Source organism: Bolinopsis microptera, chromosome 2 (genome assembly GCF_026151205.1).
Source record: "Bolinopsis microptera isolate Bmic1 chromosome 2, MBARI_Bmic_1.0, whole genome shotgun sequence".
Taxonomy (NCBI): Eukaryota; Metazoa; Ctenophora; class Tentaculata; order Lobata; family Bolinopsidae; genus Bolinopsis; species Bolinopsis microptera.
In genome coordinates, this window is record NC_087073.1 from 13,327,217 (window position 1) to 13,354,420 (window position 27,204).

At 39.0% G+C, this 27,204-nt stretch overlaps 4 protein-coding genes across 7 annotated transcripts in view; all 4 read right to left on the bottom strand.

Annotated features, from left to right (window-relative positions):
* LOC134811696 (AFG1-like ATPase) overlaps positions 1-21,601 on the bottom strand; it is a 29,600-nt gene extending 7,999 nt beyond the window's left edge. For both annotated transcript variants that reach the window (XM_063818722.1, XM_063818723.1), the window contains exon 1: positions 21,571-21,601. The gene's annotated coding sequence lies outside the window, so the exon portion shown is untranslated. The remainder of the gene's footprint in view (positions 1-21,570) is intronic.
* On the bottom strand, positions 4,218-8,937 carry LOC134811701 (uncharacterized). The gene is made up of 6 exons (XM_063818728.1): positions 8,585-8,937; positions 8,117-8,370; positions 7,648-7,846; positions 7,231-7,403; positions 6,842-7,048; positions 4,218-5,255 (listed from the first exon to the last, which is right to left on the bottom strand). The coding sequence occupies exons 3-5, from the start codon at positions 7,787-7,789 to the stop codon at positions 6,848-6,850; spliced, it is 516 nt and encodes a 171-aa protein (XP_063674798.1). The 5' UTR covers positions 7,790-7,846; positions 8,117-8,370; positions 8,585-8,937; the 3' UTR covers positions 4,218-5,255; positions 6,842-6,847.
* LOC134811982 (degenerin del-1-like) lies at positions 11,505-15,483 on the bottom strand. Its single transcript, XM_063819150.1, has 10 exons — positions 15,035-15,483; positions 14,035-14,784; positions 13,750-13,879; positions 13,449-13,564; positions 12,999-13,134; positions 12,772-12,851; positions 12,407-12,561; positions 12,142-12,285; positions 11,919-12,035; positions 11,505-11,728 (listed from the first exon to the last, which is right to left on the bottom strand). Coding segments are annotated over exons 2-10 (1,104 nt in total). The 5' UTR covers positions 14,037-14,784; positions 15,035-15,483.
* LOC134811695 (uncharacterized) lies at positions 18,175-26,345 on the bottom strand. Of its 3 annotated transcripts, XR_010159841.1 has the most exons (9): positions 26,120-26,338; positions 23,856-24,402; positions 23,487-23,696; positions 22,616-23,319; positions 22,244-22,450; positions 21,889-22,098; positions 21,249-21,365; positions 18,282-19,293; positions 18,175-18,220 (listed from the first exon to the last, which is right to left on the bottom strand). XR_010159841.1 is itself a non-coding variant. In XM_063818720.1 (8 exons), exons 1-8 carry the CDS (start codon positions 26,310-26,312, stop codon positions 18,497-18,499), a joined length of 2,985 nt encoding a protein of 994 aa, XP_063674790.1. In that variant the 5' UTR covers positions 26,313-26,345; the 3' UTR covers positions 18,191-18,496. The 3 variants fall into 3 exon arrangements, 2 of the variants coding, with proteins under 2 accessions (XP_063674790.1, XP_063674791.1); XM_063818720.1 differs by having other exon boundaries at positions 18,191-19,293; positions 26,120-26,345; XM_063818721.1 differs by lacking the exons at positions 18,175-18,220; positions 21,249-21,365 and having other exon boundaries at positions 18,406-19,293.
* Between the last annotated feature and the right edge of the window lie 859 nt (positions 26,346-27,204).

Genomic DNA, 27,204 nt, shown 5'->3' on the forward strand with positions numbered 1-27,204 from the left:
GACCAGAAAGTGGAGGAATGGTGTCGTGACGTGAAGCAATTAGCAGGAATTGCATCAAGAGAGCCTCAAGTTGCATACTCTGCATTTGTATATGGACTTTCGAAAAGATGGAACTATGTGTGTAGGACTACACCTGAGATAGCAGATAGACTTCAACCACTCGAACTTACCATCAGAGAGGAGTTCATTCCAGCAATCCTTGATAGAGCATTTAGTTGCACTGACACTCTTAGAGAGATCTTTTCTCTACCACCAAGGTTTGGAGGGCTGGGTATCCCTATAATAACAGAACTGGCCAACTCAGAGTTCCTGTATTCAGTCAAAGCTACAGTTTTGCTAAAAACGGCTATACTAAGCCAAGAGGTAAACTATCTTGAAGACAAGGATAAAAGCCATGAAATCAAGACATCCATCAGTAAAGATCGCAATGAGTATTACACCAGAAGACAGGAGGCAATTCAGGAGTCTCTGCCACAAACATCTACACTTATGTTACAGCTAGCAGCAGAGAAGGGTGCAAGTTCCTGGCTAACCACCTTACCACTCAAAAGCTATGGTTATCTCCTGAATAAGCAACAGTTTTCAGATGCTATAGCTTTAAGATATAACCTGAAGCTGAAAGATTGTCCAAAACTTTGTACTTGTGGTGATTCCTACTCCGCAAACCATGCCCTCACGTGTAAACTTGGGGGTTATGTGACCTTGAGGCATAACTCACTTCGAGATACAATAGCTAATATCATGCGGACAGTCAAATGCAAAGACGTTCAGACAGAGCCCCCTCTTCTTCCAGTCAGCGGCATGCAGTTACCACGAGGTACAGTAACTGGAGATCAAGCCCGACTAGATATATCAGCAAGATCAGTTTGGAATGCGTTGGAAAGAGCATTTTTTGATGTAAGAGTGTTTCACGCTCCTGCTCCAACCAACGCCGCTAAACCAATTCCTATGATGTATTTGGCTCACGAGACTGAGAAGAAAAGAGCATATAATGCAAGGGTCCTAGAAGTGGAAAAAGCTACCTTTACACCTTTAGTTTTCTCCACAACAGGAGGCATGGGAGTCGAAGCGCAACGCTTGATTAAAAAGCTTGCACAAAAGATGGAATCTCCAACAGGTCAGCGTTATTCAGACTCAGTTACATATCTTAGAAAACGCTTGCGCTTTAAGGTATTAAAGACAACGGTTATTTCGATAAGGGGGACAGAGGGCCCAAGTTGCGATATAAACCAGACAATATTGAAGATTTAGATTTAAATATTGAGCCCTTTGGCTAGAGAATACTTTCTTGAATATTTTCGATAGTTTTTAATGTTGGTAATATTAAGTAAGATTATTCAAACAATATACACATAATATAACAATTACCCTATATAAAAATTCAATATAAATTCAATAGAAAACTAAATAAACACCCTTTAAGTAGTATAAGTAAGCCAGTTTAAAGAACTGGCTCCAAATTTATATCTAATTCTGCTATTTTTACTGCACTACTACTTTTTAACCCTATCTCTCCTCTAAGAGCTATGACTGTTGTTCTCAAAAGGTCAAATCTTACTCTCTTCCTAATAAATGTCATTGCCTCACTATATCGTTGGCCTGATTTCCTAGAAAGTTTATCCGCTAATTTCTTGAAGAACTTATTAGCTTCCCTTCCCATACCCCCAGTGGTTGATAGGACTATCGGTGTAAACGTCCCATGTTCCACTTCTACAATCCTTTTATTGTATAAATTCTTTTTCTGTCTCTCGTGGCTATTGTACATAGTGGTTGGAGATCCAAGAGCCTTATTGGAAGGAGCTTGAGCATGAAATACTCTTACATCTAAAAATGCCCTTTCCAATGGGTTCCATACACTCCTAGCACTAACATCTAATCTAGCTCCATCTGCTTTGTTGGCCCCTGCAGGAAGTTCTCTCCCGTTGACAGGAATGAGGAGAGGTTCAGTGGTAATATTAATGAATTGTAATTGATTGATATGTAATATTTAGGCCCGTGGCCAGTTTTCAAATGTAGAGATTTCGACCAATTTTGGTTGCAATGGGCCAGTTCCATTACCTGTGTAGAGTGCTTTGTCGTTTGCACAGCACAATAGAATTGAATGTGCCGTTTTAGTAAACATACAAGTCAGCACAAAATTATAAATTTGTGTGACCATCAAACGTGCAGAGCGTTGAAGGTAGCATAAAGAACTCTCAAGAACCAGCAAACTAAGTGCTTCGCATGAAGTCCTAATCCCCAGAACGAGGCAGTTGCTTTCGGTGGCCCTTGAGCTACTAAATGAAGTTAGCACAATAAGGAGAAGAGATGTTTGATGTTTGATTGACTTAAGAATAGATAAGCTGACGAAGAACTCGCAATGGATGCATGAATTGCCAATTGCTTGGAAGCGTACTATCAAACGCATTCTTACTCGTCAGAGGTTCATTTGTTAAATTACGACTTGAGTGTTACGTGAACGTGTTCGAAAAGGTTGACCACGCAGAACAAAAGAGTGATACTACAGTAGCGACAAATCTAGACAGCAAGGGTTGTAACGAAAGTTTGAAGGGCTTCAAAAGAAGCCGAAGATGCAGCTTCGCTGAAAATTCTTTGCAATGATCCGGATTGTCAACGAAAGGTGTCATGTGGGAGACCTTTCCGTATGAACGGTAGTCTCTTTGAATGCATGCACATCGTATTAATTTCAACTTTTTCACCTATAATTTCTGACGAAAATTAATGAACCAAGCCAGAAGCCTGCAAGAAAATTATGGGGTATACATAAAATGCTGTTAAGGCCAGTACAGTACATGCGGCAGCAGTCTGTTATGTAAGGAAACATATGTTATGTAAGGAAAGATACATTTTGTAACCATAGTGTACTTCCAGAGCTACCTCGGGTACGTGAACCAACTCGCATAAACAAGAAAAGTGTGTAAGAAAAATAACTCATTTAAACCACTAACAACTGACAAAATTTATGACAGCACTCGATTTTTAATGTGATATTGAATATAGCAAGTTAAAGTTTGAATTTTGCGCGGCACGAATCGCGCTAGAGCTCATATTCATAATCGATTATGAAAATCTGATTGCTGATCACTGATGCTCGTTATTAATGTACTGACTCAGTTTACTTTTAGTGATTGGCAATGTCAATCCTTCACAGCTCGGCGAGGCCCAGTGGTGCATCTCGATCGCCGATCTAACGATCGGTTCTATCACGTTGTAACCCCCACGGTCGTTTCACTATGGTGACGATACAGGGGGAGCCACGCACTCGTGCGCGGCGGGTCATACAACTTATGACAAACGATCGGTTGCGAAAAAGCATTACTGGATGCGTGGCGCGGCCCACTATACCTACAACCTAGGGACCCCAGGCTAGCTATAATAATATAAGTATTACAATGTTTATAAACATTGAACATAGAGATTCGGCGGAATGACAAGCTAAAATCTAAATATCAAATATGCGGCCAGTTTCAACTGAGCGAGTTTACACATGCTTTTGTGTTTTGCAATTTGCAATTTTTATGTTTTACACTTTTGCAATTCAACTGCGATAGTACAAAAGTTTTTGAGGACTTTGTTGTAGGTTTACAACCTACCAGGACGCGCGCCGAGTTGCAGGACTCGTCGACGGTCCTGTCGCGCGAACTGTCATTATTGCTTTGCAGAACTATTATTATTAACTTGATCATGGATTGCACTGCAGATCGTTGCTTTGATTCGCAGAACAACGATCTCGATCACGATGGGTCGACATCGTCAATCAAATGAAGTTCCGGCCGTAGGCACGAGTTATATTTTGTCATACGTTGTATGACCCGCCGCGCACGAGTGCGCGGCTCTCCCTGTATAGTAGATTAACTCTACAGTGACACGACCGTGGGGGTCACGACGTGATAGTGATACAACTTATAGTCACTTCTCTCTTGTTGCAGGAATATCAGAAAAAGTGTCGCGTTGATACATGTTTCGTATCCCAATATCAGAGATAATATGGATACACCAGGAAGGAACACCTCTGCGCGGCGTAAGTAAATTTACAAGTTCGCGCGAAAAATTGTCTTATTTTCCTGGCGCTTTGTTCTCGCGCCGGGAGTGAATCACTAATTAGCTAACTACTTCACTAACATAATCTACAATGCGAAGTAAGAGTTACCACGTTACTCTTTTATTTCTCCGTTAAGCCTACAATTCTAATAACTAACAATGGAGTATGAGGTCAATTAAATGTCCATAGATATGGATTATAGAAATTATATAAACACATAATTGAACAGCATGAGACAAGTGGAAAACTAACAAACGAATAGATTTCAAGCTCGTAAAGGATCGTTGCTGGATATTGGAGATTTCAAAACTGTAGTCCGACAGTCAAAGTTCTCTTGTCTAACTTTAGTGCGTATCGAACTTGACTCCAGATAGAGCACTTTAGTTCGACAGAGTCGAACCTCAGGGTTTGTCGAACTACATGGTATAAGTGACGAACTAGAGTGCGTGTCGAACTTGGGTACGTGTACCGAATCTACCATGGTAAAAACATCTTCACACCGTAAAATGGGCAAAAGCTACAATAACGGTTCCTCCGACATTGTTTACAGCGGGCAATATCCTTTATTTCATTCAATTCTTCTGAAGTGTTCATGACCAAATTACGGTCTTTAGGATCGTCCATTAATAATTTAAGGAGGCTTTTGCCGGGACAACCTATACACCCTTTTAATTTTGACAGGGCAGCTCAGAAGTAGATGGTTCTAAAACAAAACATAAATAAATCTAATCCCTTTAAAATAAATATGCTACCTTCTAGCTTACTCATAGAACACAACTCGGAATGAGCTTTTATACTTCATATTCAAATCAAGCGGTAAGTAAATATTGATAATATAACTAACTCTACTGCATTATAATCCACCTTGCGTGGCTGAGAGGACCAATTCGTTCTCTCGACAGTTCAGGACTCAGAACCCCTTAAATTTTTTAATGGCAGGTCTATCCTGTGAAGGCACCAAATAAATCTTTGCAATTCCCATCCAGAATTCTTCTCTAAGAGGGCTATAATCCCATTGTGACGTCCGGTGTTGACGTTAGTGGCGTAACAGCCACAAGATCTTAGTGGCGAGTTGTCTAATGTCGATCCTAAGCTCATCACAATGCTGCATCTTTTCTCCCGTCAAGGTAGAGCGACTCCACTTTCAGATTCCGAAGGTCTTCTAACTCATTCTCTTTAGATCGCTGCACTATCTTTGGATTTCTTCAGTCTCCTGAAATATATTATGTCACAATAGATCATTAGATGATACGTAAAGATACTGTACAGGCAATCCATGATTGTTGATTTGTTTGCATACCCAAAAATATTTCTTTTACATTAATAGCTTATAAAAACCCCAACATTAGGATGTATTTGAAAAGTAACTTAAAACGACATGCAGAGCGACCAATAACGCCTGAATCAATGCTTGGTAGCACAAACCGGAGGTTAAAAATGAATATTTGACCACATGGTGACATGGTTGTTGCATGGGTCACTTGCAAGTTCATGGTAATCGTACTGTAGTGCGACACGTACTCTAGTGCGACACGTACTCTAGTGCGAAGTCCGACAAAAACACCCTCTGTCGCACTACAGTACGTGTCGCACTACGATCCAGGTAGCGTACTCTAGTGCGACAAAATATCCTGCCTTATTTCCAAGTTCAGGTCACATCCTATCCTTCTTATGGACCATTAAGTGACTCGTCGGGTCGGTTCACATCACTTATTTCGAATTGATCTTGCGAATACGATTCGTTGGTTCACATCACGTGTTTCGAAGTTATCCACTGATCATAATTCCTTCGGGTCAGTTCAAGCCACGTATGCAGTGTGTGATCCACTGGGTAACTCTTAAGCAGCATATGATCCTCATTCCTATCACACGCATCGTATGAAGGTATATCTCCGATTGGGATAACAAGTTCATATGCTTGGGCCATAAATAAGGTCACGATGATTCTACCAAAGCATCGAACAACATCAACATGTCTTCTTCAATCACCTTCATTCCTGGACGCACTACTGGTTCAAGAAGCGTTATCTACGACGGATACCGCTACTGCCTGGATAAGAATCGCGACGACAAGACCTACTTGCGATGCACTGAGAAGACCTGCTCCGGACGTCTCAGTCTGACGAACAACACTACTGTGACCTGGACGCAGCTGAAAGCAACCCTTCCTTCGGAGATGGATTCCTTTGCTGCCTAGTGACTACTACGAACGTACCTGGGTCGGAACACAAACCTCCTCTCCCCCTTGATGGGCTGCACCAACCCTACTATCTGGCGATTTATCGACGTCCTGAAGAAGGAGCAGGATCTAACCCAATGGAAGATCAACCAGAAGAATGAAGATGCTTATTCGCCGACTGAAGAAGTGGACTGATTACGACCGTCGCTTGAACGCTGTGATTGACAGCTACGATGATTATTACAGAATGGATTAGTTGAAGTGTGTTGGAACAATGATTTGAATATTGTGATTGCAATCTTTGATTTTATATTTAACCCCATTACTCATACACGACTACACTCTCGTCATTAAAAATGGAAAGTAAAATTTTTATTGAATGTGTAAAGTGTTTTGTCGCACTTTAGTTCGTGTCGCACTACAGTCCAGGTAGCGCACTGTAGTGCGACAGTGTCGGCCTTGAAAGTTCTCTGTCGCACTAGGGTACGTGTCGCACTACGATCCAGGTAGCGTACTCTACTGCGACAGTGTCGATCTTGGAGGTTTCGCACTAGGGTACGTGTCGCACTAGAGTACGTGTCGCACTACAGTACGTGAACCCAAGTTCATATATCACATACTTGGTTTTACATTTCGGAAAGCAGCGTGGGTTTCAGAGTTCCGACTCCACTTGAGGATATGCTCCTGATAGCGTAATCCAGTTTCTTTATATTTGGGATAACCTCCGAAACAGAAACCATGTCCCCCTCCGCCGCTTTTGTGGTGATGTAGAATGGCTTCAGTACCGCAATAGCTTTGGTCAGAAGATCCCAATCGTGAGGAGTCATCTGCAAAATTCAGTTGATCAATACTTAGCCTGTACATTGAGAAGTGAGCTAGGAATTAGGAGGTCCAGCGGACAAGAATTTGTTCCAGTTACATTCCAGGGACATTGATTCTCTAAACTTGATGTTAACTAGTGCTACTCAGAAAATGAGAGATGAGTCAAAAGAGCTGCATGTAAACTGACCTGTTGAGATGCAGACAACGATAACTCTGCATTTTGAGCGGTGATTGTTATTGCATATTTTTTATTCTGAAAGGCCTGGAAGATCATGTAATAACTGTTCCATCTCGTGTCCACTGCAACTGGTCTGATGAGAGTTGCCTCTACTGCTTGATTTTCATTCAGTAGACGTTTACCTGCATGTGCGGGATAGTTTAACATATGATAGTTAAGAAATGATAAACGCAAGTCGTAACAATGATAGTTTTGCCAAGATTATGTCACTCAACGAACATGTACCTACGGCAACATTTTAATCAAACGTTATTAATGTGTACATTTCAGTAAGAAAATATTTTGAATCAGCCGTTGTTATCAGATTAAGTATGTGACAATGAAATCATCAAACAGAAAACCTAAGGTAAATGTAGTGATTCTCACCCGCAGGGGTTCTAAACTCCTTGATAAGACTCTTGATCTTTTTGATAAGCCGGTTAACTCCACTTTGAGAAAAACAGAATTCTTTACGATGAGATTCAGTAGATGGAGAAAACAGGATCCAGGCGGACAAAGCCTTTTTCATGTTTGAAGCAGTGTCGCTGATAACGCAGTGAAGTTTCTCTTCGGACAGACCCCATGCCTGCAGTACAAATGACACATTGTTCTTTAACGAGTCACGTAATAATTTGTAATTAGAAACTATGTGGGCAGCTAACGGTTAATATTTTCTACTATCAAAAAGCTAAGCGCACTCTGATGAACTCGAAATGAGCATGTATTTCGAATTTTACAATCTATATGGCATTGGCAGTCCTGAGTTCTGAGTTTGAACTTTGATCATGGGGTTAGAAATGACACAAATTAGATATATATATGAGCTAAATTATTCAGATTTAACGATAGAACTTACCGGTATGTGCTCGGTTATAGGGAAGGCATCTCAGTACAATAACTTTTCTTTCGAAGTTTGTAGTTACGAAGTGTATTATGACCCCCAAATAGGAATCCAGCGCTTTTGACAACCAAACATCACAGCTCAGACTGTAATCAGCTCCTTTCAGTCAATAAATTTCTTCAGTTTAAACTGTACTCTATCATATAATTCAGGAAACAGTTTTGTGCGCACCACCTTCTCTGAGGGTATGTCAAACTTCTTGTTCAAACCTGAATGAGCCGGAAGTCAGATGATCTTAATTTATCTGTAAATGATTATCCAACAAATGATTGTCAATCTGCTGCTAATTTACTTAATAGCAATCAATTTTATCATCACAAAGAACTCAATTGGAATTTTAATCTGGGGTCATCACAGCTCGAGCCTAGAAAAGTTTTTTTTTTATTGAGCTAAGTTATTAAAAACGTCCCAAATCAATCTTACCGTCAACAAACTGTTGAAATTGTTCATTCTCAACAGTCGTGTATGGGAGCATCTGATCAATAATCCATTTCAGGAGCAACTTTTTAGATCTTTTTGACGTTCATCAGTCTAGTAACAGTGGCGCCGCTCCAGACTGCCCCCAGTGTGGGCTGATTAGATGTTGTCAGTTGATACATCGATCTCCGCTCAGCTTCGACTTCATCAGACTTTTGTCTCTTGAGTCTTGACCCTCTGTGATTCACGTATTGCAGTTGCTTCCTTGTGTTTAGAAGGGTGCTTATGTTTCAAATGATCCCATAAAATGGTTACCTGGATATCATCCTAGCCTAAGGCATGTGACGTGACAAGCACCTGCAGCAAAGATTAGATTAGATTAGATTAAGAATAATGACATAAACATCATCACTAGTTTTAAACAATCTTTCTGATTTCCTCATTATCAGAACTGTGAACATTTCACAGCCTTCGTCATTAAAAAACAAACAAATTCTATAACTAACATAATTGTCATAATTTATTTAGAGAGTTAATACTGAGTGGAAGAGTAGCTACCGAGGGAAATATCGAGTAACACTGATGAATACAGAGAGTTAATACTGAGTGGGAGAATAACTACTGAGGGAAATGTAGAGTATCACTGATGAAGACAGAGAATTAATACTGAGTGGGAGAGTAGCTACTGAGGGAAAATGTGACCTCCAGATCAGTAAAATTAAGGGTGCTGGAAGAGCTGCATAGAGTCCACTAGTATTTAATATTAGCCTGTACTGGCTCAATAAAATGTGACCTCCAGATCAGTAAAATTAGGGGTGCTGGAAGAGCTGCATAGAGTCCACTAGTATTTAATATTAGCCTGTACTGGCTCAATAAAATGTGACCTCCAGATCAGTAAAATTAGGGGTGCTGGGAGAGCTGCATAGAGTCCACTAGTATTTAATATTAGCCTGTACTGGTTCAATAAAATATGACCTCCAGATCAGTAAAATTAGGGGTGCTGGAAGAGCTGCATAGAGTCCACTAGTATTTAATATTAGCCTGTACTGGCTCAATAAAATGTGACTTCCAGATCATTAAAATTAAGGGTGCTGGAAGAACTGCATAGAGTCCACTAGTATTTAATATTAGCCTGTACTGGCTCAATAGAATGTGACCTCCAGATCAGTAAAATTAAGGGTGCTGGAAGAGCTGCATAGAGTCCACTAGTATTTAATATTAGCCTGTACTGGCTCAAAAAAATATGACCTCCAGATCAGTAAAATTAGGGGTGCTGGAAGAGCTGCATAGAGTCCACTAGTATTTAATATTAGCCTGTACTAGCTCAATAAAATGTGACCTCCAGATCAGTAAAATTAGGGGGTGCTGGAAGAGCTGCATAGAGTCCACTACTATTTAATATTAGCCTGTACTAGCTCAATAGAATGTGACCTCCAGATCAGTAAAATTAAGGGTGCTGGAAGAGCTGCATAGAGTCCACTAGTATTTAATATTAGCCTGTACTGGCTCAATAAAATGTGACCTCCAGATCAGTTAAATTAAGGGTGCTGGAAGAATTTGCATAGAGTCCACTAGTATTTAATATTAGCCCCAAAAAAGCGGTCCTGGTCGAGCCTTAGAGATGTTAGATGTATAAATTTGGGGATTGAAGTGGTTTGCAATAACCAGAGAGATGTTAAACAAATCGAACAACAGGTTGAACAAAAAAGCATGTGTAAAAAGTTATCGAGTGATAAAATAGGACAAAGGAGAAAGCATAAATATGATCTTAGGCAGCTAGACGCCAGCTAGCTCATCGCGGTGTCACATGACTTTAATACCACGATATCATTGGTCATCTATATATCCAATGCGAAATATAAATATAGCGCGTTTTTCATGAATTAGTAGCGCCGTACAAAAATTAAGCAGTTTGGAACAAAATTACAAGTTTTAAGTTTACAGAAATATTGAAACATTTCAATTTTTGTTTGCATGAAGGTTCTAATGACTTAATAAAGTCGTTTAGATAATAAAAATACTACAAAGATACCAAGTAAACTCACAAATATTGCAACTTGGTTAAAAACAATGCATTTAACTGTTTTGGTGGCGCGCGCGCGCCATCTCAGTCAATTACTCCCATATTTGGTCAAATAGGATAATAGGGACGCAGAATATGCGTCCCTCTAAAAAGTCCGATTCCCTTCATGGTATGCCCCTTTTTCCGCCTTCGGCGGCGCGCGCTTCGCGCGCGAAAAGTGGCATGCAACGTATGTCAAGTGTCGCGCGTAGTCGTAGTCGTACAGTTCACATACATAGCCATGTGTCTATGCGTACTGCGTGACGCGCTTGTTTCACGTTCGCGCGCTACTGCAAGCTAGAGGGCTCTGGTTAGAGCAAGTCGTACAGCGTAGTGACTGGCGTTGATTCACGATGTCAATTCGTCGACAGTCTTGAAACAAATTTGATTGACGATGTCAATCCGTCGAGATCGTTGCTCTGCGAAGCAGAGCAACGATCGTCGACGATGCAAGAATGCTAGTTTGCGCGGCGCGTCGAAGCGGCGAAGTCCTCCAAGAAACAAATGTTTTCAGAGTATCATATCATCCGTTAAATCAGATAGGTCCACTGATAACCAATTAAATAGTAAATAGACTCAATGGCCAAATTTGTATTACTATTAGATGAACGTAAAGTTTATGATTGATGCATTGTTATATTATTAATGAACAAAAAATACATTTAATTTTGAAATATTTAAATTGGGATCATGAACACAGAACAGAACAAAATCAATCGTATTTGTATTTGACAGGGAGAAAGAAAGGTTTTGTTCAAAATTCAACACAAAAGTTTGGGGTTTAACATAATTGAAATTAAACGGTGATTTTCAAAGTAGTTTAGGCTCGTTGAATATTTTATACAACTCAGTTCTTGTCATTGGTCATGATCGACCATTTTGAAGAGACAGAAGGTTTTTAGGCAGCTCCATCTCTATCGTTGCATCATTTGAGTTGTCATTTTTCTGTTCAAACTTTTTCGAGGACCTTTTAGGGCCCTGGTAGTCGAAACACCACTTGGCAAGAGCGAAAACAAAGAACTGCCCAAATTCGATGATGGTGAAGGCACTGCAACCAAGAAACAGCCCCAGCACTCCGCCTACATCACCTGATATAATTATAGATATTTAAGTACAAATAGTGACGGAAAATCAAAAATTATTATAATAAACATGCCAAGAGTGAACGAATTTGTTGGACCACTGTGAATTTCATTTCTGATACAGCATAAAAATATAGACCTTCACAATCTCCTCAACAATCTAAGAGCCTGAATCTAAAGGTAATATTAGACTCACCGAGGAAGTTACCCCAGCCATAGGTAACTATCTCCCTTATCTCAGAAACCTGCATGTTAGAGAACATTATCTCTATCACCAGCAGGTTATCCATAACATCCTCCTTTGTAGTGTAACCTGGACAGTGCAGGTATTATAGTGACTGTGTTCTTTACATCAATAAATTTCCACGATACGTATTACGTAATGAGAAGAATGCTCCAGCAAATAAACCCGAACTTACCAGCTGGTAAACTGTCCACCTTTTTGTGAGCGTAGTATTTATTGAGGGAGGAGCTGGAGAGTTGGGCAGTGTACTGTGTTTCTTTACAGGGAGGCGGACAATTACAGATAGGGTTCAGGTTTCTCACGTCCGAGTATCTCGCAACTGAAGTGTGCACGTGTCATGGTTCCTATCGGGCTAGGATTGGAGGACGAAACTCTCCTATAATTCATTTACATAAGAAAACAGAAGAAGTAGCGAATAATAAACAAAAAGTAAGACTTACCCCACTTTTTGTACTGTTTTATGCCGCATTTAGCCCACTGTTCTAGAGTACATGCCTTGTACTCCACAGCCGGGTTATTTTGAGGGTAAGGTGGTACTATCAGTACACAGCCACACTCTCTTATCAGTGCGTAGTCTCTACATTGGGCTATACAACTGAAAACTAGAAGTTAACACTATTTGCACAATGCACATGTTACACAACTTATTGGATGTGTTATATCTGATTTTTGGTTCACCGTTCAATTCACCACCGTGAAGCGTCAAACTGTATAACGAAATGTCATGATTGAACGCAATCTTTATGGTTTGAATATTTGACCCTACTCTGTATTAGGGGGAAAGGGGGGATCATGAGTATTTAACCTGTTTTCCTCGTATCTGCCGTAAGTGTTAACCACCAGACTCTGATCACATGACCCAGCTGGAGGGGGTTCTCTAAACTCCTACACAGGATAATCACCATATTAGGTAATGTTACCATCGTTACACTACCATATAGTGTAACTTTTAGTTCTCTAAACATCTACAGAGAATTGGCAGTTTGCTGAGTTTCCAGAGAAATGGTTCTCCTCCAAAGTGCTTAAACTTACCTTGACCATGCTTAGGTCCACCTTGTAGATACTACCGGGGCTCATGAAGAAACCGGAGGGTATAGTGCTGGAGTAGGTCTCGTGGTCGTGAAATGCTACCGTGTAACCATACTGGGCGTTCTGTTTTGCTGATTCGCTGAAATGTAGGAGCTATAGTATATACTATATATATTATATAACCTTGTAACCATACTGGGCGTTCTGTTTTGCTGATTCGCTGAAAAGTAGGAGCTATAGTATGATGAATCATGAATGATGGTATGATGAATTGTAAAAAGACAGGGCAGATGTTCTATTAGTATTCTTCAATTTGTCGAGGATGAATTATTCATAACGAGAAATGTCGGGGAGAAATTATAGTAGGGCCAAGTTATTTTTAACATGAAAACTACGTCCCAGGCTCACTCATTGCCTTGCCACCTATTGATCTGATAAAGATAATAAGAGAACCTGTAATCGTCCAGATCTGCAAAGAATATAAGCCTCATCTTGCCGTAGTCTCCACCTTTTCCACGTAGCTTTCCTTCTGGGTTCACTCTGAAGCAGTTCCCGCTGATACTTGCTTCCTGTAAGAGGTGTGTTTTTTCGAGAACTATCTTTCTGGAATGGATGACTTTATTAATTCTTGAAATATAAATTTATGTTCGAAAGAAATTTTGTTTCCTGTACTGCTACTTTTTTATTTTTAGTATCATGCCCCGTTTCTATTTTGGAGAATTTCTGCAATCTGTCATGATAAGATAACACAAACCCGCTCAAAGTACATTTTCCCCAAAACCTTCTCATCGTTACAAATGTTGATGCTCTGTTCGCACTGTAGAAACGTACTGTTAGCTGGACCCGCCTCTCTTATTATTTTCTCGTATGTAACATTCCTCCACCTGCACCAATGTTGAGTTATGAATTTTAACCAGTTGAAGCCGTTGTTTCCTCCAAATATGGGATATTATTCGTGACAATTAACCGATTTTTTCCGTTACAACGAAAAAAGTAAGTGAAAATGAAGATATTCTTGATGAGCAAATAATAAACTTACATTCTATAAGAGGGGTTATTCCATGGAATCCTTCTGGTAATCTTTTCGTCCCATTGGTCCAGCTTATTTATAATTTTCTCTAACCCTTTTTTAGTCTGAGACCAACGGTGTGAAACCTGCGATGAATTATATGAAACGTTGAAAATTATTTCCACGGCCTCTACTTCTGACTTTTACTTTTTTATTTTTGGTATCTTTTTGTTGGATTCTTTGCTACTCACTTCCCACGACCTCTGTTAACAGAGATAAGGGCTGATCTCTATTGCTTCACTGCAGATTCGTTAATTTTCCTAACCTGAAATGAAACTTGGTCTTACCACATTGTGACTGCATATAGATATGGTTGGGAATAAGATCGAGGCTGGTCTTTGTCTATCCTTGTTGTTTGCTTCACTTGCGATCACTTGAAACTTAGTCCCTGAAAATAGGTCTATTAACAGAATTAAATTAAATTTGAGTGTAATTTTATATTTTAACCCTTCAAACTTCGAAGTTGTGCTGCTATATTCTATCCTTAAATTCAACATTATTTCTGAACTTTTATTTTATTTATCCTGTATCCGCACCTGTCGGCTTGCCAATGAATGAGATAGCAGATATGGCAATGACGTAGACAGCGTATCCGATACTAGCGAGCCAGATGATCAGGAAGAAAATCTTAATCAACTTCTGGTCTCCGTGAAAGACGTACTTGACTCCGTGAGCACTTGTGTCAGCACTGAATTCTTTGAAATCGTCCAACCAACCCAGCTGTTATGCGAAGAAATCACCAGAAAATTCATAGAGTTTAAATTGAAAGCTTGATTCATGTGGTTTTAAACTCGGATTTGAAACTTTATTTAATAATAAAGTTAAACCTCTTTGTACCGGGCTTTGGGGAGGGGGGGGGGGGGGAATTTTGGAGAAAAATAAAGTGCCCAGTATATCGAGGGACCCGGTATGGAGAGGCACAGTATTAACTATGATTATGAAGAGGTTTAAGTTGCCCTCAAAGTCAAACCTCGGCCCCATCATCCGGTACATATCTCTCTCCTAACCAGCCCTGAACGATCTTAAAAGCTAATTTTTCCTCCTTGTCCTCCGTCGAGCCGAACACTCGTGGATCGATTGTCTTCCATCTGTTACCCCCACCTGGCCTCAAAATCATCTTCAGGATCTGTTGAGAAGCAGACAAAAAGGAAAATCAACTTGTTGACGAGCTTCAGCTATCAGTAGCAGGTCGAGGAATTGATCGCGATTACAAGCAAAATTTAAGAACGTGCTAAAACAATGTTTTGTAATTCCGGTTTGTCAACGTGGTCAGTGCAACTATTTAGTATTTAGTCCTAATGTTTAACGCGTATAATCCATTGGCTGACTTGATTATTCCGGAAATCTTTACCCAGATCTTTTCAATATTTCTCACTTAATTCTCAGAATTAAAGTAGATCAGCATTATGCTAAATGATAAATGATTATAGCAGTATCTTTGAAGTTTGAACCTAAACTCTACAAGATGTTTTCACGATATAAATGCTCTGTATAAAGAGGTATGGGTGAAGCTGGTAGGGTTAACGAGAGCTGGTGAATTGATAAAATCATTGCCATCAAGGCGGGCTTCTTATAACTTCCAGTGGCGAAATCTTCCAGAATACAGAACTCAGAATCGAAGATGGGGCGCCCAGCGCACCTTTCAATTCCCTGATAGCGCTAGAGCCGACATCACTCCAGATAGGTTCATAAGGGGGTGTAATCGGTAGTGAACCTGATGTCGAATTGTGCAGACATCACTGCTATCAATGCGAACAGCGCCACTCCGATCATGCTTCTTCTTTCTTGGTGCATATTTGAAGTGAAGAGTCCAGATACTTTGTAGAAAGAGATTCGCATTCTGATCAGGATCTTTTATACTCGTCGTATAACAAACGAGGGCTTCGTCTTGCCCAAAGATCGTTCTGAACAAGGTGTTAAACATATTATCTGAACTCTGAATATTGAAGTCTTGAATGGTTGAGTCGAATGACAAAGGACGTGTAGGAACGACCATTCTATTGTTCTTAAAGCACACGAAACGCTGTTTTCATCTAGCTTATTGTATACACAAGTTTCTGTAGTTGCAACAGAAACGCAGGTACTTTCCAACTATCTATCACAATATGTCAGATGTTACAAGTTCAGACCTAGTAGCCATTTCAAAAACTAATTTAGTTAACCATTAAAGCCAGACCGAAAAAAGCGTATAATAATTCTCGCTTATAATACCTAACGTGATCGTAAGTTACGAGCTGGAAAAGATTGAAATCGTCAATAAAAAAGGTAGCCCTAGGGACTTTCCAGCTATCTATTACAAAGAGATTTGCCAGATGGCAAAAGTTACTGTTAAAAGCTTATCTTAGAAAACTAACTTAGTTAACCATCTTACTATATATAAAGCGAGACGATATATATTTAAATATCCGTACCATTCCACTGACATCACGACATCTACTTAAACACGACTTTCCGCAAAACTCGTAACTGGTTTGAATGCTTTAATGGCCTTCAAATCAGCATGAAAGAATACAAATTTGGCCGAGGAATAAGAATTTTAGTGCCCAAAATGTGAACCCCCACTGGAATTATCTAAGCCAACAGTATTAGTTTAAAACAAGGGCAAGTTTTTGAATGATTAGATGAAGGCGAGAAGGAATCGTCTGATGAATTGATTTAAAACATCTCTGACAGATAGTTTATGTAATAAGCGCCATGAGTTGGCACAGAATTTTTTGTCTCTGATTTTGATAAATTTGGTACCAAAAGTTGCCTTTAACTGTGAATAATGAAAATTCACCGTGTAGCACGATTCGTTGAGATGTATGTGGGCCTCCTGTGCATTGCTAAAGTGAACTATGGACGAAAAATGGTTAATTTATTGCTTAAAATGCCTGTAACTCCTAAAATATTGAATATTTTGAAACAATTCTTACAGAATCGTAATGAGCTTAATCAGACGCAACTTTTGGTACCAAAATTTTGGAGGACTTCGCCGCTTCGACGCGCCGCGCGAACTAGCATTCTTGCTTCGCATCGTCGATCCACGATCTCGATGGGTTGACATCGTCAACCAACCAAAATTATAATATTTAAAGCACCAAATTTTTCGAAAATTTGTTCAAAATTTTACACAAAGGGGGGACCCTTTACTTGTGTTCAGATTAAAAACTTTTGAAAAAAATTCCTTTAAATCTTAAAATATTAGTACTTAAAGTTTCGTCTCGATGAGCTGATTACGATACCATAACATAATGGTATTACTTATGATAATACTTATGTGATAATAATTTAAAATGTGAAAGTTATAGGCCAAAAACTAAAAATTTGCGCGAAAAAAGCACGCGCGGCGAACAAGCGTGAAGCGCCGTGTAGCATTTTTTCCGAAAATTGCTACACGGTGGATTTGTTTTATTCACATTTTTAGAAATCTTTTGGTACCAAATTTATCGAAATCGGAGAAAAAAGTTCTGTGCTCGCGCTTGGCGCTTATTACACTGACTAAGACAAACCCATGGAGTGCCCCGGTTGATGGATCAGAGCACAAGCCATTATATGTACTTGTAGTTATACAGAAAGGTGACTTAACAGTCGAGAAGTAATCTGTGTCAGCTCCTAGAGAGATGGCAGCAGCTTCACTGGATTACAGAAGAGTGGCCTGTCGTCTGTATCAGGTCAGACATAGACTCTAGAGAGTAGAGATTATAAATCTTCAGAATGGGTACGCTCAGTAAAAAAGTGGGAAATCAAAATCGCTCAAATACGTTGAGCCGCGCTTTTATGTCATGGTTGCTGGCGAAATTTTACTATTTGATAAAAATAATCACTTCGCGCGTTACACGAACTGACAATAAAGCCAGGACAGACAACAAATATTATGTCACTGTACAGAAGAAATAGAGAAATGATCTTCTTCATCCTTGAATACTGAAAGTGAAGTCCGAAGGGTTCCAAGACCCAAGTGGATGTAACCCGAGGACGATCTGGCCCAAAATGGAGGTATGTACATTCAATAAATATCTCAATTGTTTGTATCTTATACCAAAAAGTATATAAATTGTGCAACTGATCACAGATCAGTTCAAAACACTACACTATTCAGGGGGGAACCAAGTTTGATACCAAGAGACAATCAAACGATAATTTTATAATAAAACATTCCTTAAGTTATCTTACACTTTAAACTTATCAAAATTAGTTGGAAAGTAATAAAATTAAAATATGATCAAGAATTCGACAATATCTTATATCCTTGTCGGTAATAAGCAAGAAGTAATTCATCAAAGTACAACCACACAGTTATAGAGTCGCCTACTGATAAACAAAATGATAGGTTGAAATGACATTTTAATAACAGCACACATTCCATATTCATCTGTTCCTAAAATTATCACTGAGTCGACTACAGAAAAGAAACTCATTAAATCAGTAATTACTACCAGAAACAACATCTTCAACCAGGTTTTCTTTTGCAACTGATTTCATGTCTGTTCTTGTGACTACTCGTACTGAACCTCATATCACAGTGTGAGCAGGAGTAGGGTTTCTCCCCTGTGTGTGTCCTCATGTGTACTGTTAAACTATCTCTTCTATTAAACCCCTTACCACACACACTACACTTATGTGGTTTCTCTCCAGTATGTGTAAGAGCATGTGTTTTTAGATGACATGACTGTAAAAACTGTTTCCCACAATACCTACACTTGTATTGTGATTCTAACTCACGATCACCATGTGTAAGCTTGTGGTACGTAAGACTGTTTGCTTCGTTATAAGACATTGGACACACATCACATCTGTATTGTTGTAGTGGATGCTCTGTTCTGATGTGATCATACAGTTCCTGCTCAGAAGGTTTCTTAACACTACACTGCTGGTACCGACACTTGTATGTCTTGTTAGTGTGGTTAGTGTGCATGTGAACAGTGAGGCTCCTCTTCTCCACAGTAGTATAATCACACTGAGAACACTTGTAGTTCTTGTCCCCTGTGTGAGTAGACATGTGTGTTGTGAGGTGATGTTGATGATCAGTCCTATATTTACAATAGGGACAACTCAATCTCGCTATCTTCTCGTGTACTCTCCTGATGTGTGTTGTTAAAGTACCCCTCCGACTAAACATCTTCCCACATATGTCACATTTATGAGTCTTCTCTCTTCCAGATGGCTGAATCTTCCTACAAATATGTGCCTCTAGTTTTGTCTGAGTCTTGAATAGCTTCCCACACGCAGTACAGTGATATTCCACTCCTGTAAAATTAGGGATCATTTTATAAACAGGTTAATTTTAAAAAGGTTTTTTGGAAAAATTTGTGAACCTATGATTTGGCATAATCTTGGAACAAGTTTTATATTATAAATACTATTTTGAACAATAACAAGAATTGCGCCGGTTAGCGGACGCTAGATTTCCATCGACCGTAATTAATTACAATTAACGATCCTTTCATATTGGTTAAATTTAAAATTACCAAATTTCTTTGGGGTGTTACAGAGAACAAAATGGAAGGGTTGCTGTTGTCAATTATTTGAATCGAAAGTTAAACGACCGGACACCGTAGCGCAGCCTGTGCGGTGATATGCATGATGCAGTTAAAAGGACATCTGTCCGACAGCGACTCTTGTCCGACTCAATATGTTACCAGAAAAAAAGACATCTGTCCGAAATTGTGATCTAATTGCAATACGACACATTTCCATTTTCCAATTAGAGACATGATCTGAACTGAGATATGACCTGAGCTGAACTCTACCATAGTTTATTTTCATTTGATGTCAAAAGTTGGACAATAGTTTAAATGTTTATAAATAACTAATCTCCATACCGCTCTCCTGTGTGTATTGTAGGCTGTGATGTGATTGGCACTTGGCAGCTCGTTACTGTTAGTGTATACTGCTAGCATGATCATGTCCTCAAATAGTCAACCACGTATCGATGGATCAGATCTCAATTATGCATCAAATCAGCATTACATTAGGACTGTGGGAGCAACGTCACCAGATTACCCGTGAGCTTGTGAAATACGAACGTGATCCGAAATTACAAATGTGGTCCGAACTCCGAAAGTTGGACAGATGTCGCCAAAAACGACTCCTATCTGACAGCGACTTTTGTCCGAAACCGGTAATTCGACTGTCGGACAGATGTCGCCCAATCAAATCTGTGGTAGGTAATACAATGTGAATCATAATAAAATGTATCGTTCATTTGGTATAATGAATCAATCTATTCGCAATCATGTTCAACATAACATCATAATTTATACAACATAACGAATTACTAATATCGGGAGCCAAGTCTGTTGTAGCACCAAGCACCCAAAACATAATAAGAAGTTTGTATCGTATGAAGTCAACAAAAGCTTGAACGACATTATCAATACGCAGCAAAATGTATAACATCTGAACTATTGGCAGAGACTGAAGGCCTTAAAATTGATGTCACTTCAACGGAGGAGAGAACGTTACACTATCATTCATATGTGGAAGATCCTACACAAGAAGTGTCCTAATGATGTCAACGTTCAGTTTACAGATACACTCCGTTATGGCCAGAAAGCAGTAGTCCCTAGCTTGTCAACGTCCAGTAGCCAAAGGAATCAATCGATCTTTGACAGCTCATTTGTAGTGATGGGGCCTCGATTGTGGAACATCATCCCGCAAACCTGCACCTTATCGAGGACCCCCTACGTTTCAAGTCATTGTTGACGGAGTTTGTTACATCTATTCCGGACGAACCTCCTGTTACTGGATATTGTTGCCAGAACGGGAATTCGTTATTGAACTGGAGCGCAGAAAAGACAGCAACTTCGCTGCACGGGTGGTCAGCCGTTCTGATGACCCGATAGAGGATCTATGAAGCAACCCCAAGTAACCAAGTAACAGTGGAAAGAAGTACATTACAAGCTAGCGCGACGCAAACAATTGTTCGATTTGTGGTACAGAGTATAGTATAGAGTACACGACCTTGACATAAAAGCAGTGTAAAATGCGCGCGCGCGACAATCACGTGATAATTTGTAAAGGAGCACGTGTTTGTGGAGGGTTATGCATGTTTTGCTTTGTGACACCACGAAAAACCTATACCCACTATACCCATTCTCAAATCCTACCACTTCTAACCATCTATTGCCTTTTTAGGCGATGGAAAAAATACCCTCAAGATTAAAACCAATGATACCATAATAATAACAGTGTGTCCTCACCAGGTGTTATATCAGTATCTATATTGTATCCTAGCTCTACAAAGTAACTGTCTCCGTAGAACACAAGTAACTCGTGTCCCATTGCTATAGGTTTAAACGAGTAGTACTGTATTCCTCCTGCAGAATAAGAGTATTTAGTAACATTAATATAAAGATTATTAAGTAGTTGAGTGGTGCAATGTTTATTAGTCGCATACTGAATACTGAATTTGATTGAAGAAATTTTGATATTCCTCTTCTAATGCGACAAAGTAAAATGCTCTTCTATTATTAGGTCACAATCCGGAATATATTTCAATTTATGTACAACATTGTCATCAGCCTCAAATTATTTGTTATATAGTAGTGTTGAAAGTATTACACTAATATATAACAAATAATTTGAGGCTGATGAAAATGTGGGTTGTGACCTAATAAAGATTATTGTAATTTAAAAACTTCGCTGAATTATAAAAAGCACATTATTAGCACAATTATAATAATATGCGAGGGTAACGTGCCTTGGCTCACCCTCAATTAATTACTAGTAATACTATTATAGGCTTCAATTTACGTGATTCACATTTTTATTGCCAGGTAAGCTGATATGAGCGAATATCTGTATAAAGGATATCGTAAATATAATAACACCAAATCATACCTGGAACATTTCTAACTAGCACATTCTCCTCACATCTCCCTCTAGCACAGTTAACAAATCTCAACCAGTTACTAGCACGGTGACTTGCCCCGTCTAGATAGATAACATCTCCGTCCTGACTAACTGCTCTCCACGCATACCCACTCTCCTTATCTGCAGACTCTAGTTTCCTGTACTCCTTCTCAGATATTATCTTTCCTTTGTAGCTTCCTGACAATTTCACAGGTTTATGATTGGTGATTTACTTTTCAAAGAGTTACATTTGCTTATTAGGCACACCTGATCTGCGGGCTACACTGTAGAATCAAAGTTAGTTCTAAGTCTGATAAATTAAACAGTTTTCAATTCTAGTTACCAAGTATACTCCCAGGTTCTATAAACTGTGTTGCGAAAGCCCCATCTCCAGCTCCAGGTATGGTAGACTCTTTTATCTCTATAAAACTAGGTACAGGGAATTTAGATGTGCTCTTCGTCCCGGGAAGAATAATTTCCTCTACACAGGGCAGCAGTGCACCATGTTCCTCACACTCCCCTCTTACATTCTTCTTACACTGCCAGCAAACTGGGGAGGTTTTATATCACTCAATAAGTAAAATTAAGAGATTCTAACAAACTAACAAAAACTAGACCAATAGCAATAGTACATACATTAAAAATTCAGACAACCTACTCGTTTGAATAAGATATAGACGTTGAACAAAAAAAAAGTTTCTTTACTCTAACTTACAATACTCGGACTGCAAAACTTCTTCTAGTTGGTTGTAATCATCACAGTATATCACCCCCTCCTTAGCACGCCTTGGTGGATTACTGCGTCTCTTATCTTCTGCAGCTTGTACTGTTGGACTAACTTCTTCCTCTCGTGTCACTATATCTTTAGTATGTGGAGGTGTTTGTGTTGGTTCCTCACTACTTGGTTCTTCTTTATCCTCATCAAACAAGCTCAGCAAATAACTGTCATCAAGCATTCCTAGATACTCAAAATCATCTATCTCTTCCTCCTTTTTGTCAGGTTCTGTCTCTGGTAACCAATAAGAAGGACGGGGAATATTATCAATATTCTCGTATATTTCTCTGTTACTCAGTATGGTGGGTAGTTTCTTTGTTTCTGTTACAGAGCTGCAACTGATATCAGACTCTGTTGAAGTGGTAACATTTGGTGTGTCACCAGATCTCACATTATCTGATTTGTTGGTTACAATGTCATGATAAGAACTGGTACTTGTATTGGGAGTTACCATAAGTTCAGTACTGTTGTGTGCATTACTACAAGAAGGTGTATTGTCTACAGAGTCAGGTGTTCCTACACTTCCTTTAGTAGGCGGTATGTTACTTTTGTTAGAACTACTGCCTTTGGTATTGTCGTTATCATCATCTAGCACAGTTATTCTGTCCATATCTTTAAGCACCTCCTTCAGCTTTATGTTATACCTGAGTGATAATATACAATATACTGATATACATACTTAACTAGCAATATATACAAACCCTAACACTGTCACGACAAATACAATTCAAATATTTGTGAAGTAGCCTGTGTCCTAACTAAAGAATTAGAAGTTAGAAAAGTATATTTAGTACAGCAAAATAAAACTTACTCTTCCTGAGTCATGTTATCGTAGTTATCATACAACTCCAGTGCTCGGTGAAGACAGGTATCTGCCTGGTCCTTGTTTATTTTACCAAACTGAAACTGTTCTTCATCGTCTTCAGACACATCCTTACACTTGTCTGACATGAGATCTTTGTAGAGATCTGGGGGCAGCTCAATTCTCTCAACCTCACTATCTGAGGAGTCCTCATTCTCCCTGTAAAGCAGAAACCATTAGGCACGTTATATAACTACTAAGTACCTAACATAATCAAGAGTTTAATTAAAATTTCTGTGAAACAGGTAAAATTTTATAACGTTACCAAAATCAGTTAATTAGATAACTAAGTCTAAATAATTAGATATTAAAACTAACATGTCCTGCAGGAATTTTTCCCAGCCACCAGGATAAGTCTCACAAGTAATCTTATAAAACTCCTCATCAGACATAAGAGAGTCTATATTAGCCTCACATATTTCATGTGTATAATCTGGGTTTTCTGCGATCAGTTTACACACATCTACTGGTCCTTCTCTGAGATGAGATGTTAGGTTCTTGTTTACCAGCAAGTCTTGTAGAGCTGGTACAGACTCAGGTTCTGAGTGTAGGAACATCTCCAGTTCCTCTACATCTGGAGCTTCAGCTTCTTCGTTTACAGGCAGGTTAGCTTTCCTGACTTCTACACATTCTACACAATCTAGCTGTTCTACTTTTACATTATTGTTCTGACTTCCTCCTTTTTTTGGTTTATTTTTGTGAGACTTCTTCTTGTTTTGTTTCTTCTTCTGTTTACACTTTTTGTTAACAACAGGACTGTCCTTGTCACTGTCTGAGTATCTCTCACAGGGGTTTCTAGGATCAATATTTACAACTTCCTCCAGCTTTATCGACCCATCTTCATACTGCTTCAGCAATACTTCATCTGAAATGTGTGATAATGGTTATTACACAAAAATGAGATTAGATATTACTGTGTCATAAAAAAAAGAAGATTTTTTAAGTTCATAAAACCTTGCAATTGAAGGACCCACTCTTTAAGTAAAACAAATTTTTAAGTAAAACAAATTTAAATTTTGGTATTTATTAATAACAATCAAAACATATCATATCATAAAAATAAAGCCGCGCGTTGGTTGACTGCCTCAGTATGGTGAATAATTTAAGCTTGAAGGTGCCCTGCGCATTTACAGAACATTATGCGGCGATCACATGATCACGAGGACCTGTGAGCGCCAAATTTAATTTAAACTTTCTAGAAATCGTACATCACTACGAGTTACTCATGCTTTTGAATTATAGGAGTGCGGATTGTCATGTATTTCATTCATTCATACTTAATCGGTTTAAAGCTGTATATTTAGAGCTCACTATTGTTTGAACTATGAAAGCAGAACGTAAATAATGGACAATATACCGACGACAATACCAAGGACCCGAGTGCCGCATTGACTTTTCCGGATCCGTTTTTACCGAAGGCTTATCCACCAGTTACTCATGCTGCATGTATAGTCTGATAATATTTTGTTTTATCTCTAGCAAGCATTCTGTAAGTTGGAGTGTCGTATTTATTATAGAAGAGCCAGCCAACCTCCGCATTACAATCTTTTGTATGCCAGGTTCGTTTATAAAATCTAATCATATAATAAGATTGATCCAATAGTCTAAGATGAACGGTATATCTTAGCTCATCGTTATTAAAATCCTAATGGATGAATTAATCAAGTAATGTTCCCTTCCAACACAACTAAACAACAAACAAATGCTTGCTCACCAGTGGTGACGCAATCGTAGGGGCATGCAGTTGGTTCAGATAACTCTCACCCCGACGACAGCGTCGAGAAATTATCAAATGATGCATTTGCGCCATACTGGACACATTTTATATTTAATATTTTGTGGTTTGTAGAAATTAGTGTCATCTAAAGTATAGCTTAACTGGCGAGCAAGCATCGTCCCACTCGGCGGGGACGAAAATACCGAGTCCAATCACAGAAAGTTAACCAAAAGATAAAAACAAGAGCTCGGATATCAACAAAAATCACACGCTCCAGACGACGGGGGAAGAGAGGATAGGAAGTAAGCTGCTGGGCTCAACAAATTTTGATAATTGTAAACAAATTTGTTCTTTTGCCCTATAATAATTTGGTATTGAGGTATGACCCTGTACTGTGCGTGATAGTGAAAATGAAAGTGAATGTGAATCTGTAATGCGAACGAAATGAGTTATGGCCAGACGATTCTTCAATTTCAAAATAATAAAGTCAAAGGACTCTGTTTTAAAATACAAGCTCATTCTTATCGAAGTTTAATTCTGTCCATTCTAATTCTTCGTACCTGGACTGTATCTTGAGTAGCTCACTTTTCAGTGTTACTTTAACTAAGTTCGTTGACTTAGTAAAGCTTATCATACTGTCAATTTTTCGACAGTCGTTCCACATTTTTGTTGATTGATAAATGAAAGAGGAGGATGGGTTCGGGGTGATGAACTGGTCTGAACGTCTTTGTGATGGTGATCTGTGGAGTAAAGATAGGAGTTGAATATTCAATTTTATTTAACACAATAGCTTCCTTGCAGTGACTAAGTGCAACATCTCTTTAAATTCTAGCTTGCTGACATAGATTATGTAAATTTAACCTACACTGTGAGTAAGCTGTGGTGTGTTCCTCCCATTCTTGAGTTCGGTAACATTGCAACGGTTCAGTTAGTGTCATGAAACCGAGTTCAACTAGCTTGTCCCTGTTGTCCCTTATTCTTTTGTATCTTCTTAGACTGTGCTCACACACCCCTCCACAGTACCTGGCACCTTCAAACAACTTCCACAGTGACATCATCTTCTAAATATGGTAAAATAAATTTAGCTGAAAGGAACAGTTAGTTCATGATCTAATAACTCAATGCAGTGGAGGCGCCACCTTAGGGTGCACCAAATTGTAGTTTAAATGTGGGACATAATTGAGGGGCACCAACATGCAACATTTTGCTACTGGGTATCCTAAGAAAATTTGGTCTAACCCTCAATAAATTAAAATTGTTTTCATTTTTTTCACATTTCAACGGTCGCGGTCGAGTGAACAAGAAGAAATGCAGGCAATAGCCAATATCCTGTCCAAAACTGTATCACTACCCACATAACTCACTTTATTCCAGTCGATAAAACACAAATTAAAAATAAAATTAACCCATAATGTTAGGGCTACATCTGAAATTAATTAGTCATATTGAATGAAAGAAGCTGAAAAAAAGAAATTGCAGCTGAAAAAAAGGAAATTGCAGACATTCGAAAAAGGAAAACAAAACAAGAAGACGAGTTTTGAGGTCTCCTAGATTAGTTTTTATATTGTGCAAAATTTTACGGACAAAATTTAAATGATTAATGATCCCAGGGGGACTCCCGACCAACCATTTCGGCGTACTGTTAATTTATATGATCAGGGTGTCCAGGACACCCTGAACTATTTGAACTATATTCTATCACACTGCGCAGCTGAGATCGTACACATGTGGTGTCCTATTTCACTCATTTTAATAAGTTTACGTCTTTGTTTGCTGTCGCCTGCATTACACATAACATAAAGGCCCTGTGTGGGCGTGTGCTAATAGTACGTATTGTAGTATGTGCATGGTAAGTAATAGCTTGGATGTAATATTTGAAATCCTGCCTTATCACTTATAAGTTTCACATAGCCATGAGTCTACATGTACTGCGTTATGTGCAGTTGTCCG

What these genes read in the sequence shown, in the direction of transcription:
- LOC134811701 (XM_063818728.1), bottom strand. Translation starts at nt 7,789, where the DNA reads ATGAAAAAGGCTTTGTCCGCCTGGATCCTGTTTTCTCCATCTACTGAA. An exon ending in GGAGTTTAGAACCCCTGCGG is followed by an intron (nt 7,404 to 7,647) that starts GTGAGAATCACT and finishes CCGCACATGCAG; the next exon opens with GTAAACGTCTACTGAATGAA. An exon ending in CGTTGTCTGCATCTCAACAG is followed by an intron (nt 7,049 to 7,230) that starts GTCAGTTTACAT and finishes TGAATTTTGCAG; the next exon opens with ATGACTCCTCACGATTGGGA.
- LOC134811982 (XM_063819150.1), bottom strand. An exon ending in GGAAAATGTACTTTGAGCGG is followed by an intron (nt 13,565 to 13,749) that starts GTTTGTGTTATC and finishes CACCTCTTACAG; the next exon opens with GAAGCAAGTATCAGCGGGAA. An exon ending in TGGACCTAAGCATGGTCAAG is followed by an intron (nt 12,852 to 12,998) that starts GTAAGTTTAAGC and finishes TATCCTGTGTAG; the next exon opens with GAGTTTAGAGAACCCCCTCC.
- LOC134811695 (XM_063818720.1), bottom strand. Translation starts at nt 26,312, where the DNA reads ATGATGTCACTGTGGAAGTTGTTTGAAGGTGCCAGGTACTGTGGAGGG. An exon ending in GATAACATGACTCAGGAAGA is followed by an intron (nt 23,320 to 23,486) that starts GTAAGTTTTATT and finishes ATTATCACTCAG; the next exon opens with GTATAACATAAAGCTGAAGG. An exon ending in AGATACTGATATAACACCTG is followed by an intron (nt 19,294 to 21,248) that starts GTGAGGACACAC and finishes CTAATTTTACAG; the next exon opens with GAGTGGAATATCACTGTACT.